The sequence below is a fragment of the Microtus oregoni genome, unplaced genomic scaffold (assembly GCF_018167655.1).
Source record: "Microtus oregoni isolate MIOR12 unplaced genomic scaffold, Mior012 000007F_ref0000211, whole genome shotgun sequence".
Classification (NCBI taxonomy): domain Eukaryota; kingdom Metazoa; phylum Chordata; class Mammalia; order Rodentia; family Cricetidae; genus Microtus; species Microtus oregoni.
In genome coordinates this window covers 12,810,202-12,826,012 of record NW_024543066.1, presented here as the reverse complement: position 1 = coordinate 12,826,012, position 15,811 = coordinate 12,810,202, and the positions used below count along the sequence as shown (strand labels likewise).

Here is a 15,811-nt window from a genome sequence, read left to right as displayed (position 1 = left end):
GTAGAAAGAATGATGAGATTAAATTGGCTCCATCAAATTGAGTCCTCGACAGGCAAATCACCTGCTCTGTTTTGATCAACCCTGTAACTCACTGGTTGGGATTCAGCACACAGTGCTGTCAGGTTGGAACCCTGACTGGAAACCCAGATTTGGTAGGTTGGTGAGATGAGCCAGAAGCCAGAGGGCCGGCACTTGAGCACAAAGCCGCCAGCCCAGTAAAACTATCGGGGGGTTTGTAAGTCACTATGAAGTGTAGCAATCACATGTGTGGGGAACAGTGTATTATATAGTAAGTTTACTCATAAGACTTCCAACCTCAAGCTGGAGAGATGGCTCAGCCATTAAGAGCCCTGGTTGTTCTTCCAGAGGACCTGGGTTCAATTCCCAGCACCCACATGGCAGCTCACAACTGTCTGTAACTCCAGTTCCAGGGTACTCGACACCCTCATATAGCCATGCATGCAGGCAAAACACCAATGCACATTAAAAAATAAAAGACTTCCAATCTCTGTTCTGAAGAGGCTGAGGCAGGAGGATCACCAGGCTGTCTGTACAACTTAGTAAGTGGCAACTTAGTGAAGTCCTGTCTCAGAATAAGAGTAAAAGAGGGCCTGGAGACTCCACTCAGCAATAGAGTGCTTGCTTCATAATACAAAGCTCTGAGTTCAGGCCCCCAATAACCACACTCAGACCCATAAATTGGGGGTCTAAGGATGTAGCTCAGTGGTTGAAATCTTGCCTGTTAAGCCTGAAGCCCTGGTTTTCGATTAAAAAAAACAACAACAAAACAGTATGCAACTGTAGTACAGGTGAAACCATGCAGACCCCTTGTAGTGACACTTCTCTATTTCTTACGGTCGATAACCTCGGTGTCTTAGTGACATCACCCCTGGAGCTCTGTTCGACATGTTGAAATAAGGCTAGGTTCTAAGTGAATACTAAAAGTTCTGTTTTGTTCATGTATGTTTTGAGCTCATTGTTTTGAGTTGTTCTGCAAAATTTTGTCATCAGAAGGAGACATTGGTCTCTAAGGTCAATAGAAAGGATGCTCTCAGCTGACCTGCATTCTGCCTAACCCTTTTGGGTTTTTTTCGAAGCATGGTTTCTCTGTGTAGCTGTGGAGCCTGTCCTGAAACTCCCTCTGTTCCTCGAACTCACAGAGATCCCCCTACCTCTGCCTCCTGAGTGCTGGGATTAAAGGCGTGCACTGCCATCACCCGGCCTGCCTCACACTTTTGATTTCAGAAGTTGAAGTGATGAGAGTAGAATTTGATAGGTAACTCCTGAGCTAGATAATGTCTCATATTACCTCATAAGGTGCCTGTGACTGCTATTTTCTTTTTAAAATGCACTTCGTAATTGACACCACACGCTGAAGTAGCTGGAGCTGCTGGGAACCTTAAGATGAAAGGTTCCCGAAGCTCCCTGAGTTGATACTGAAATACACCTAATCCTACAGCACATGCTCTCAGAAGACAGTTGAAGCAGATTTGAAATATTTCTTTGCACTTTTAAACACAGCCTTGATTTCTTTCTTACAGTTTGTCTACTATCTTTGCTATTTACATTGATTTCTCATATTGAATTTAATATATGCCCTTTTGATTTTCTTAGAAAAATTACATTTCAAAGAGAAGATGGCAAGGAACATTGTGTTTTCCTTAAAACTGTGCCTCCTTTTAGCTTTTGGAGCAAACAGATGATGATTGCTTAGGGCAAAAAAAATGACTTAAAATTTAGTCCAGCATTAAACATGACCCAAAGGAGAAAGCAAGGGAACATTTGCTGGCATTTTCCATTTGCGAAACTGAACGTTAATGAGACCTCTGGAGTCAGAGCCATTAGCCGACACCCTCTGTCCTGTCAGCCTTTCAAGTCTTTCCATTCTTACCATACTTCAGGCTTTTCAATTTTCATTTTCAAACTCATATCTGTTTCCATAGCTTCCCTGTATGTCATGGGCAATTGATCTGAAGCTATCATCTATATTAGAATTAGATCTTCTTAAAAAGCCAGTTAAGAAGAACCATAGGCACAAAATAGTCGAATAATTGGTTTCCTTGTAACTCTCATTCCTTTTTTTTTTTCTGAGGCATCATCTCACTGCGTACCCCAGGCTAGCTTTTCTTTTTCTGAGGCATCATCTCACTGTGTACCCCAGGCTAGCTTTTCTTTTTCTGAGGCATCATCTCACTGCGTACCCCAGGCTAGCTTTTCTTTTTCTGAGGCATCATCTCACTGCGTACCCCAGGCTAGCTTTTCTTTTTTTGAGGCATCATCTCACTGCGTACCCCAGGCTAGCCTCAAGTTTATAGAGATGTAGCGATCTGCCTGCATCAGCACTCCCAGCCCCCTCCAAAATTTTGACAACCGAATGTGATGGCTCTATGATAATCTCGGTGTCTGTGGGTAAAATATCACAGCTTCTGTGCAGATCTTCGGTAGAGTGCCCTCCTAGCGGCCGCTCTTTAACAAGTGGCTCACTCAGATACACCGTGACCGCTACTCCTCCCTCTTCTACCCAACTCCAGAAGCTCTGACGAGCACTGTGTACTAGACTGGAAATGAGAGTCTATTGCCACGGTGCATCACAAGGCTGGAGCTGCTGTGAGGCGCACACATCCTGCCTGTGTGTGCACTCTGCCCTTGTTCCCTCTTCTCCACTCTCCCTTGACACAGGGAATCCGAAAGCATCCAGGGCTAAATAGTGAAACCCTGTCTGGACTAGAAGAGAAAACACCTCAGTGAGGTACCATTTACATCTGTGAGGATAGTGGCCAGGATGTATAGAAATCGGAACCTCTTGAGTTCCTGGGGGTGGAGCTTGTATGCATTGAAGCCACTGAAGAAAATGGTTTGGCTGTCCCTCAAGGCTTAAATATATGATTACTATGCAAAAGGGGAGTTCTACTCTTGGGTATATGTTGAGAAAAATCCAACTAGTCTGACAGTTGTTAGTGTTTATGTACAGCAGCCAAAAGGCAGATGTCATCTGCGTTCCCGGCCTGTGGATGTGTAAACCAATCCTGGCTTACACACACAGTGCAATGTTCTGGGTAATAGAAGGTAATTAAGTATTGATTTGCGGCATAATGTGGATGAACCTAGAGGACGCTTAATGGTAGAAGCCAAACACAAAAATATCAATTTTGTTGTACAACAAAATAGTGAAAATGGTGACTTCTATGGAAATGCCATCACAATAATATGTAATAACCCTTCAAAGAACAAAAGGAAAGCTGTTGCAGATGTAGGAATCTAAAGAGACTTGGCGACAGATGCATTTTTATTCTGACACATCTGGATTGGGGAAGAAGGCACATGAATATAAAGGAAATTGTTGGGGCCGGGCGATAGTGGTGCATGCCTTTAATCCCAGCACTCAGGAGGCAGAGGCAGGCAGATCTCTGTGAGTTCGAGACCAGCCTGGTCTACAAGAGCTAGTTCCAGGACAGGCTCCAAAGCCACAGAGAAACCCTGTCTCGAAAAAAAAAAAAAAAAAGGTAATTGTTGGTACAGCTGGCTAGGTGTGAGAATGGACAGGATGCAGGTTGACAAGATGACCTGAGTTTGAGCCTCGGCGCTCACATGCTAGAAGGAAAGAACTGACCTCAGGCTGTCATCTGACTGCCACACTCTCACAGTGGCACGCACACAGAATGATGTGTTAAGGTTCTTTATTAGTGGGTGATATTAAATAATGCTATATATTAATATTAAATTTTCTGGTTTTATCGAGTTTATTCTACAGTGCTTAAGAGTGTGGCTCTGTTCACAGGAAATATATGCTGATATATTTAAAGTAATGTAAAATAGCTCCACGTCTCCAGCTGACTCAGTGATGTGAAGGCAGTCTCTGTATAAACTATGAAGCCGGTGGAGTCAGGTGTTAGTAAACTGCATAAAGAGTATGTGCTGGCTCCTGATACTAGTCTGTCAGTTTTTCTGTCTGCTTGAAATTGAATGAAAATTTAAAGTCACTGGCCACGTTTGGTTTCTACCTTCATTTTTCCTGAGCAGCACTGTGGAAGTGCTATGTGTAACTCTGGCTAGCGGCCTCCTTCACTTTTTAAACTCTCACCTGCTCCTCAACTTCTGGCTCCCAGTATCTTCTTTATTTTAATACACAGAGCAGCATCTCCATGAGATTATTGTAATATTAATTCTTTGGCTTCCATATACACTTACTGCTTTGGATAGCAATCATATGCCTTTGGAACACATTTTCCTTTTGTGTGTGTCTTCCTAGTCACATTGTTTTACAACATACCAGATAATTATATATAAATAAAAATATATATCAACTATATGTATATATTTATGAATTTTGCATATTAACTTCCCAGAGAACGACCTTGCTGCCCCAACCTTCATCTAATAGCTTCTCCTGAAATTTAAGTTTAACCTCTGGATAGAAAACCAAGTATTGGCATAAGGTCCAACCATACTGAGAGTACCCTGAGCTATGTACTCATTTTGGTTGTTGGGTCAAAGGTATAACCACTAAATGCTATCATGGGGGATAATATATCAGCCATGAAAGTCAGAGAAGCACTTGCTTTCTGTCTTCTATTTGGTTTCTGCATTGCTGGGGATGGAACTCGAGGTCTTGGGCATGCGATGTAGGATTCTACCACCGAGTAGCAGCCCGGCCCCAAGTCCCTTATCCAATGGCATCTGCAATCGAACTCTAGAATCTGGGACTGTTGGGTTGGCACGCCTGTGCCTGTGGATTTGCACCTGTTTCTGGGCCCCCGGAGTCGGTTAAGGTCTTGGGGTGATGTCATGCTGGCTCCCGCGGGTGCTGGTGCTGTCCATCGCCTAACCACTTCTCTTTCCTTTGTGATGTTGATGGGATCTCCACTAGACAGAGGTAACCATGGTAGCCTGTGCCTGTGCTGGTGTGGTGCTGCCTGTCGGTTTCATGAGATTCCTCTGCAGTGCTGCCCGTTCTTCTGCTTGCATGGGATTGTTGCTTTGATTGTGCTTCCTTGGTTTGAATTCTTAAAACCTCTTTCTTTCTCCCCTCTTGGTGCACAGAATGAACAGCTCCTTAAATACCTGTGCTTGGCCCCGAACTTATGGACTCTGTTTCAAGTGCAACTCTCTGGTGGATCCTTTGCAGTTTTTGGAAGTATCCTCAGTGTCACCACTGACTTTGTGCTTCAGAGAGGAATAGAGAGAGCAGGAAAAGCCTAACTGGACAAGCTGGAAGGGGCCATGTGTCAGGCGGGCTGCCACTGAAGCTGACCTTCATGATGACAGTGTAAAGATAGGGAATATGTATTTGGAGTAAGAGTTGAGTCAGGAAACCATTGTTTTCATCAAACAGCTGAAACGCAGGAGCATCTAACATAATAAATAGAGTTAGGTTGTTGTGTCTAAACCCTGGGGTGAATGTCTGATTCGGCATTATATTTCAGAATGTTCTTTGTCCTAAATACTAGTCCATATTTCAGACGAAGATTAAGAGTCTACAAGGAAAGATTAAAATTAGTATTTCAGAAGCATTTGTATGGCCCTGAAAATGGCTGCTTCCCCTCTAATTCAGATCACTAACAGTGTGGATTTTTGGTCAGTTGGAATCAATTTCCTTTTAGCTTTTTCATTTGTTTGATTTTTTCTTTCTTTGTACTACTGAATATTAGTCATCAGAATGGAGTCTGTGGTTTTAAAATTAAAACAGTTCTGAGGTAGGGCTGTATGTCCATGGCAGGAAATAATTGAAATCCCTTTCTAATTTCATATTAACCCAGTGCTTAAGTAAAAAAACTAATCATCTTTTGTCTTGGAATTTTCATTGGCTTAAAAACTGTAAAGGATCCATTGATTTCGAATGGCTGTCATAGGAATGCTTAGGTGGTGCGTGACCTGTGCTGTAACTGCCCAGTCCGTTCCCACTGTGTGTTCTAATTCCATCGTTTCTTCTTTATTTCTTGGTGGGACCCGTGCCTACTAGAAAATTGCCCAGGAACGAGAAAAATTTGCTGATGAAGGCAGCATATTCTACACCCTTGGAGAATGTGGGCTCATCTCCTTCTCCGACTACATTTTCCTTACAACTGTTCTCTCCAGTAAGTATGGACTCTCCTTTTGATTTGTGTGTAAGGAACACGCGGAAATGTAGAAGCAGCTCAGCCGATTGGCTGGAAAGAAACCCCTGTGTCTAGTTAGTGGATTAGAATTCTTACGAGATTTCGTTTTTTTTTTTTTTTCATCTGTAGTTTGTGTGTAAAGTATCTTGAAAGGAAAAGAAGCCTAAGGTGTCAAGGTAGAATTTCTAAACCACACAGCCTACCACGTTACACCTGCTGCAGCCGGCTCTGCCTTCTGCGAGGGCCGATCACACACTGACCGCTGCGGCACAACATCCCGCTCCACACACCTTTTTCATGGGACATTTTGTTCACTGAGGAAAACGCTCTATTTTCCTGCATGTGTTGACTGCCCACTTTTTAATTGGAATAATATTTCTGGGGACTCAAAAGTCAATCCTTATGTAGAACACTGGTGTGTGCCTGGTTTACAAGGTGAAACGATTTAGGGTGTGTAGCACTCTGGCACTTTCTCCTAGTGTAAATTTTGATCATTCAGAAAAACTAAACGGAATGTTCATAGTTCTCTGTGCACAGTCTGTTAAAAATATAACTCAGGGGAGAGCCAGGCATGCAGCTCGGTGGTTCAGTATTTGCCTAGTATGTCCACTGTCCTGGGTTCTGCCCCCAGCACTGCAAAAGAGAGTACCAAAGTGAGCCAGAGTCCAAACTCAACATTCTGTTGACAGAAGGGATTCTGAGTGTTCTTCCAGCTAGGAGAGACAGCCATCTCCCCTCACCGCATCTCCCCCGTCTGTGACTGAGTTTCTGTAAAGATAAAACCCTGAGTCACGTGGTGTGGTGGCTTTGAGACAGGGTCTCTGTGTAGCCTAGGCTGCCGTCACATTTGGCGATCCTCCTGTCTCAACCTGCCAAGTACTAGGGTTACACATGTGTGCCACTGTGCCCCGCTTATGGATTTTAACAGATTGAAAACATGGCTCCTGCCATGACCAACCAGTTTCGGCCTTACTCCTTCCGTGTACCTGCTGACAGGAGAAAGAAGAAACAGCTGTGTGCCTTATCACAGCTGGCCGTGGGGGCACTGTATCAAATGAGTGTATGCGGCAGCCCAGAGCTTCAGTGAAAATGGCCAATAGCACAGTTATGACAGTCCCAAATTAAAGCATATCTAGCTCTTTGTTTTATTTTGTTTTGTTTTTGTTTTTTGTTGTTGTTGTTTTGAGACAACATAGCCCTGGCTGTCCTGGAACTCACTGTGTAGACCAGGCTGACCTCGGACTCAGAGGTCAGGCTTACCTCTGCCTTCCCAGTGCTGGGATTAAAGGCACCTTGACTCTTTCTTGGTTGAGAGTCTAGCCTTTAAAGGCTGAACCATCTCTCCAGTCCAGACCTTGACTCTTTTTAAAAACAAAAATCATTTTCTGTGTATGTGTTTGTGCTTGAGTGTATGTATGTGCACCATGTGTGGGTGTAGATGCTGCAGAGACACATACTGAAGGTGCTGAGACCTGAACCCTGCCACCTGAAAAGCAGCGAGTGCTCTTAACCATTGAGCCATCTTTCCAACCTCTTGTTGAGCTTCTTTAAAAAAAAATCGAATTTGAAAGTTTTGCAGCTGCTCAGACATTTTGTGATTGTCTTCTGACGCACCATGTCATACATTTCCCCCGCACGTCAACCTCTTTTAACCAGTGAAGACACTCAGGCATACGGAATGCTCCAGAACTTACCCCTAGTCCCACTCTGAATGCGTAGATGTTTTCTGATAGGAATCTAAACTGAGCAGCCTCTGGGCTGCTGTGACTTTACTGCCCTGCTCTCAGTGTTGGCAGTGGCAGCTGGAACTCACTTGCTGCCTCAGTTTCTCCAAGGCTGAGCTGCGGAGAGGCTATGATGGTAGTCCGAGCATCCTTGCAGTCCTAAGGCTACATACAGAATTTCCCATGTTATCTAACAAGCTGCCAAGAAAATACACCACAAATGTTACACTGGGGTCAGTTCTTTCCCACATTTGGGGCTGGTGGGGTAACTTGGGGCTGCTACAGTCTAAGTACAGTAAATGGTTCCCAAGTCATCCTGGGAAAGGACAGACAACTCCCTAAGCCTCAAAAGTATTATTGGTGTTGGACTCTCAAGATGGCTCAGTGGGTAAAGGCCCTTGCCAGCAAGACTCACAACCTGAGTTCAATCTCCCAACCCCAGAGGGAGGAAAGACTTAAGTTGTATACACACACACACACACACACACACACGCACGCACACGCTCACACAAAGGAAATAAATAAATAAGCATTGTTACTGAACTGTCGGTGTAGAACTGGAACCTGCATTAGTGTGTTTAGTTTTCTGATGAGCAGCGGGTAATGGGCTACAGAAAACCAATAGGATGGTGGGAAGGTGTCAGCTAGTTGAGTTAGTGCTGCTAACACTCTGCCCTGGCGGGCTGAAGCATGGGCCCCAGCGTGCTTGCAAAGCTCCCCTCTGTTTTTGAACATAAAATCTAAGCCCTATAGGCAGCAGATTGCTCTTTTCCAGTTTACCAGGCCTAGAAGTAAAACCAGGGAAGCTGCTTTCCTCAGGAAATCGTGTTGTGCAGCGTGATTTTCCATTACATAGTCTTCATTCTCATTGAAACTTTTGGGATGTTTGATAAAAAATTTCTTGTGTGTGAAATAAGTGGCATTGATTTCTTACTCTTCTCCACATGTAACGTGGCTAGAGGGCCTTCTTGGCCAGCTAAACACTGAACCCCTGATTTCCCATCTTATACACATACTTACACATACGTATGAACCCCTGATTTCCTATCTCATACACATGCTTACACATATGTAGCTCAGAAGCCTTTTTCTTGCTTTATTTTTTCTCCTCCTTGACCCCCACCACCACTTCAGAGTCTATGTAATTTATTGCTTATCTTATTTATTGTCCATTTTCCAAGCTAACTGTTGAGTTACATAACAGCAATCACAAGTTTATGATATTCACTTATAGATATTTGCTGTACATAAAGAGTTACAGCAGCCGGGCGATGGTGGCGCACGCCTTTAATCCCAGCACTCGGGAGGCAGAGGCAGGTGGATCTCTGTGAGTTCGAGACCAGCCTGGTCTACAGAGCTAGTTCCAGGACAGGCTCCAAAGCCACAGCGAAACCCTGTCTCGAAAAACCAAAAAAAAAAAAAAAAAAAAAAAAAAAGAAGAAGAGTTACAGCAAAGACACAGAACAAGAGCATAAGATATATTGTGATTGGTGTGTTTGTTTCTTCTGAAAACAGTGTTGCTGTCAGCATCCTAGACCAGGAATAGTCCTTTCTGTCGGTATCCTAGGCCAGGAATAGTCCTTTCTGTTGGTATCCTAGGCCAGGAATAGTCCTTTCTGTCGGTATCCTAGGCCAGGAATACTCCTTTCTGTTGGTATCCTAGACCAGGAATACTCCTTTCTGTCGGTATCCTAGGCCAGGAATACTCCTTTCTGTTGTTAACATCTTCAGTCTGCAGCTGTGCCAGCGGAGTGAGTGAGGGAAACATGGTTTCTAAATTAATGCATTTTGAAACACATTTGATTCCTTCTGCTAATTCAGAATCCAAGCATTGTATCCTCCCCTAGGCCGGGCGCACAGACTCTGCTGTTTATACAGCATTTCTCTGATCTGCTTTGATGGATTCACTTGGAATTTTTTTAGCATGAGCATCTGTATTAAGTAGAATATTAAATATTTACTGGATGACTACTCATCAATAAAATAAGCTCATATTCTTTCTAGACAAGATGATTAATAATTATTATTAAATAATTTCCAAAGAGCCTCTGATCCTCACAGTAGGTTAATAAAAATCAAGTGAGAACACACCACATGGTTATTATGGCTCATTATGTGCGCTGTCCAACTGCGCATCCGCTCATGGTGTTGAGATAGAAGGCAGGGATTTGTCTTCATAACTAAATACAGAGAAATACTTCAGGGTTTATCCAGAATGCTGAATATTATTAATTTTTGGTCATTTTTAGTAATGTTGAGATTGACTACCTAATAATAATGTAACTTAAAATCTGGCTCTTGCCTAATGTCAATCGATTTTATTTTGACAAATGACTATTTGTTTTGTATTCTTTCCTCCATATATCTTCTAATTAAAATGATTAATTCTGTGAACTAGTCACATGTAATAGTCTTAGCCAGGGAGGCAATAGTAATAAGTCATTTGTAAAACCTCATGATTAAGCATCTTCCTTGCTGTTTAATATTAAGCTTCAAAAAGCCCCCAGAGAACTGCTGTGGCATGCTCAATACTTAGGACTTTAAAGCTGTGTGGGTCTAATAAATGTCAGGCATAATTCAGTATGTTCTGATTTTGACTCTTTTAGATTCCAGGCAATTAGTGAAGGAATTGAATTGTGTTTTCGCAGTAGCATAATCTGGCTGAGTGACAATTGAGCCATGTCTTCATTGTTTTACATATTTCTCACAAATACATCCACCTGCCGGATAATTACAATAATGTAACTTTTGTCGGCAATTTAACAACTACTCTTAACTATACAATACTGTAGGTATGAGACCACTGTGTCGTTTCAGTAGCCCAGCTACTCCGAAAGTTGTCACTTCTACATCTCTGTAGCAGCAACTGCTCAAGGTGCTTAGCTCCGACGAACTAGACTGAACTCTTCTAGGACATCTGACTCCGTGTCTTTGATGACAGTGTCACGGGGACTTTGGTGTAGCTCCCTGTCTCTCTTTCGTTGCCCTGAGCAGACTGTGGAAGCCACCATAATCCTAGTCCTATACAACTCTTCTGCCTGCTCACCCTCTTCCTCAGGCCCTCCCTCTTCCGTTTGCCTTCCATTGGTAACTGGGACGGTTCTGTAGGAACTTAATCTCCATGGTTAGTAATGTTTGATGGCATTTGCTTATGGCCTGTAAGCCCCACTTTTCGCATTGTTTGCCTCCTGGAAGCTAGGCTGGGATCTAGTGTCTAAACCTATGTACATGCCTGTCTGTACCTAGTCCTTGTTTGCCTCCTGGAAGCTAAGCTGGGATCTAGTGTTGAAACCCATCTATTTCCTATCTACATGCCTGTCTGTACCTAGCCCCTCACCTTAAACTCACAGCCTAAAGTGTTTGTGGATGCTCAGGCTTCATCACTTGCTGCCACCTTGCTCCTGAAACAAGTTTTTAGATTGCTGTTGCAAGCTGAGTATGGTAGCGCATGCTGATAGCACCAGCACTTGGGAGTCTGAGACAGGAGGATTGCTGCGAGTTTGAGACTGGCCAGGATACTTAGTGAATTCAAGTCCAGCTTGGACGACATAGCAAAATCTTGTCTCTGAAGATTGAGGCAAAAAATACTGTCATTGAATGTTTTCCCCAGCTATCATCTGTTCTGGAAGACCTGTCCAGCAGTTTGTGGCTCGTGGAAGTACTCCATGTATATTTGTCGGCTAATAAATAAAATCCTCTGAATAATTACTTTATATATTAAAATTTTATATTGTTGCACATACCTTCAGCTTCGTGATTAATATTTAAAACTATTCTACATTGATGTTCTCTATGATATATAAGTAATGCCAGAAAATTAATTGTAACTACCAATTTTTTTCTACTGGGACACGTAATTGAAAAGCAAATAGCTTTTGAATGAATACCAAACTGAGTTACATGTGAAGAGGGTTCTTCAGATCGACACAGGCCAAGTAACAAACTCCAGTTTCTTTATCGATGCAGCTAGCTCTAAGCAGCTAGGTGACAAATTCCACCTTGGCATAAGCTGTTGCCTTGGTGATTGAACTTCTACTTTTGAAAGGAAGCCACACAAAATGAAAAGAAGGCCAAGTAGGTGAACGTTTTTCTTTTAGCTCTCTGAATGCAAGGATAGGTTTCTGTCACACAGGCAGATGTAATTTGGCCATAAATAAAGCAGTGATGAAGCTGAAGGGCGTATACTTACACTGTAGAACATGACCTTAGTGCAGGTACAACGCGGGATTGCCTTGTAGACTCCCTCTCCCGGTACTCTGGAGAAATCTAAGCTCTCTGATTTCTTGTGCATTGAACACTCTTGACAGCATCAGTGTCAGGGAGGCCAAGCAGCCCTCTGGGATAAAGCTCAAAGACAGGCTATGGACTGTCAACCAGAACCATCAGTCATGATGCCGTTCTTCATAAAATCAGGAGTTTTTGCTGCTGGTAGGGATCAGGGCTGGAATGTAGTTTCCACAGAAACCAGTAGTGGAAGAAGTTGAGGGTGAACTAGATGTCTGGATAGCTGGAAGCTGAAGAAATGCAAAAAACATCAGAATCTTTTGAAGAGGTTTTAAAGCTCAGACTCTCCTGACATTTTAAATTTCATGCTGTTAATATTTAGAGAACTTTAGCAATTGATCAATTAACCACACTGAATTTCAATGAGGAATAAAGGTCTCTTCCTCTTAGGATTTCCAAATACCAGCAAAACTGGATCAATATCAATTTTAAGTCTGTCCTGAGACTTAATGGTTAGAACATAATAAAGCAGAAACTTGGTCCTCCTGACTAGAACATCCCAGTTAAGTACTGCCAGCAATAACAGCCTGCCATCCTCTTATTTTAGGAGTGTGTTGGATAGTCTGTAAAATCCCAGAGCATGGGTTTGTCTCGGTGCTGTGCAGAGTGTAGGCATCATGACCACACATTGCGTCTTCAGGTCTGGGAAAGGTTGAACTGTCTAGAGTTGGGCTCCATCCTCCAAGCCATATGAGGGAAAAGTCTTTTGTAACTCCCAGAGACCTAAAGGACTGCGGGAGGTGGAGATGAACGAGCACACTTGGCCATGTATCGTATCCCCAGGACACATACAAAGCATCCTAGAGTTGATTATCTCTGTGAGTAGCAATTTGTTCTCGCTCTCTTCACTGACTACCAAATCCTTAGTGTGCGCAGCAGGTTAACTGTTTGAATTGACCTTTATATTTGATGACGACCTTGCTGGAGTCTGGACAGTTTTATCACTTTCATAAAGGCCCTGCCCTTTAGCCCAGCAATCCTTTTCCATGAGTTTAGATGGAAATTATAATTTATAATTATATCTATAATAATGTTGATGCAAAAAATAAATTGGAAAAGAACTTGGGCAGGCTGAGTTTGGTGGTTGGCCCATGAAAGGGTGAGCTGAACTAGCTACTATAAATCTATGTAATGAAGTTCAATACCATTCTTAATATAATGTATATAATACAGAGATGTTATCAGCAATGAAAATGTTCATAATGTATTGATTAGTCAAAATGTACCCATTGTATGACTCTATACTGGGAAACAAACACGCTTTTACATGTTGTGACCTTGAGGTATTTCAGGTGGGCTTTTAGTCTTGTTTCTTCACTAAGGAAATTTCTAATTACTATATTCTCAAAGTTAGAAACAAAAATTTTGGCCATCCTGGCCTACAGAAACCCTATCTCAAAAAGAAAAAAATCTTACTTTGTTGTTCAAATTATATAATATGGAGTGTGTGTGTGTGTGTGTGTGTGTGTGTGTGTGTGTGCACGCGTGCATGCACTCTACTGGCTAAACCATCTTCCAGCCCAGAAATGAAATGTTTTTAATAACATAATGCTATTTCACAGTATGTGATCCGGTTCCCCTTAAGTGTAGTTAATGAGAATACACAGCTCTATGGCCACTACAAACGTATTCAGAAAACAATCTAGTTTACTCTTGTTGGGCATATTACTAAATGCTAAGAACCTACAACTTGTGGAATAGTCAAAAGGTCGGGGAAGCACTTTAAATTCTAATTCTAGCACAACCCAAAAAAAGAGTGTTAGTTTAAATTTATTTCCTAACAGTATTTTTCTATAACAAAGTATAGTCTGGATGGGTTTATATTTTCTTTAGGTTTATTCTTATTATTCTTTATTCTTTATAATTCCCTTGGGTCTTAGAGGTGTCAGACAGCATACAAAAGGCTTCCTGCCAAGGAGAAAAGGTGGCAATGACTTCTAAATAACATGTTATAGTAGAAAATTAGAAAAGTCCATTTAATTCCTCAGGGTACCTTATGGGCTTTAGTGGAAATTTGCAGGTTTCTTTTTAAACTTAAACTGAATAAGGTCCTAGATCAATGGTTCTCAACCTTCCTGATGCTGTGACCCTTTAATACAGTTCCTCATATTGTAGTAACCCCAACCATAAAATTATTTTATTGCTACTTCATAACTATAATTTTGCTACTTTTTGAATCATAATGTATCTGATATGCAGGATATCTGATATACAACCTCCAAAGTGGTCACAACTCACAGATTGAGAACCACTGCTCTAGAAGAAAGTACCTGATGGCAAAGGGCTTCCCAGAAGTGATGTGGGATTCCCCTCTGTATGCTGTGAACATGTTTTATTACCATTGGTTAATAAAGAAGCTGCTTTGGGCTTATGGCAGCACAGAATAGAGCAAGAAGGGAATTCCAAGCGGAGATAGAGGAGAAAAGAAGGCAGAGTCAGGGAGACGCCATGTAGCTGCCAGAGCCGGAACCTTACCAATAAACCACGAGCCTTCTGGTAAAATATAAAATAATAAAAATGGGTTAATTTAAAATATAAGAGCTAGCTACTAATATGCCTAAGTGATTGACCAAGCAGTGTTGTAATTGATATAGTTTCTGTGTAATTATTTCCCGTCTGGGCAGCTGGAAACAAATGAGCAGTTCCCTCCTACACAGAAGGAACGAGTTCTGAAATATACCACAATTCAAACTCTGCCTTAGGCTTGGGAGCAGAAAAGCTCCATGACATGTCTGTCCTCTCCTCCATTCTTGTGCACAGACCCACAGGCCTGCAGCTCTCAGACCAGAGGTGGAAGGCTAGCAGACAAGCTGGAGCTAGGGCAATCCTGAGTCACACACGCTGGTTTCCAGGTCTCCAGCACTGTGAGCTCCTCCCTGAAGCAGCAAGTCACAGTGCCGTTGGCCACCTGCTAAAGGCCACCACTGTTCATGCTGTTGAGGCTGCCCAACCTTCTGAATGAGCAGGTGAACTTTAGTGCTCCTGTCTTCTTAGGCAGTAATGGCCCTGCGAGTGCTCACACACAGACCCTTCTGGACTGTTCCCATCCTCAGAGGTGAAGGGAACTGAGCTGGGAAGACCAGTGAGAAAGCAGGGATGCAGAAGCAGGGGCAGACAAGGCTAATGGGAGCTTACATCACTGATGAAAACCCTCTACACGCATGCTCTGGGCAGGTCTCTCCAGACTCTCAGGAAGCCGCACGTGTCCTTGTTCCAGCTGTGTGTTCGGCGTGGTGACCAGACCTGGGTCTCTTACTTTTCTCTCCTCAGCCTCTGTTCCTAAAATCGACTCCTCTGTTCCAGAGCCTTGAGAGCGCCGGGATGGACAGGGCATTCTGGATCTTAGCAGGACTTGCGTGTGCGCCCAAGCATGATGCACTTTCTGTGCAGTTCAGATAGTGGGGTCAAGTGCAATGAAGCATGCCTGTAATCTCATCACTAGGAGGCTGAGGCAGGAGGATTGCAAGTTTGAGTCCAGTCCAGGATACACAGCAGGCCCCTGCCTCAAGACTGCATCTTCACATAAGAACAACTGTGCAGGTATCTGGTCATTAAACAGAACAACACGGGCTGTTTCTTTCGCTCTTTAGCTGTACAGCCCTCTTCCGCTTGCAGGCACAGCTTGTTCACTGCCATAGAGAGGCACCGAAGCTGTTTCCAGAGAAGGATGCTCCCTTCTGGCAGCCCCATTAGCTCAGCACCGGTGGC

At 43.0% G+C, this 15,811-nt stretch overlaps 1 protein-coding gene across 5 annotated transcripts in view; it reads left to right on the top strand.

Moving 5' to 3' along the window:
• The window catches only part of Micu1 (mitochondrial calcium uptake 1), a 135,984-nt gene that overhangs the window by 49,180 nt on the left and 70,993 nt on the right, over positions 1 to 15,811 (top strand). For 3 of the 5 annotated variants that reach the window (XM_041656152.1, XM_041656148.1, XM_041656149.1), the window contains 2 exons: positions 4,868 to 4,873; positions 5,960 to 6,074. In XM_041656152.1, coding sequence (XP_041512086.1) covers positions 4,868 to 4,873; positions 5,960 to 6,074 — 121 coding nt within the window. The remainder of the gene's footprint in view (positions 1 to 4,867; positions 4,874 to 5,959; positions 6,075 to 15,811) is intronic. The other 2 variants (XM_041656153.1, XM_041656150.1) reach the window with 1 other exon arrangement.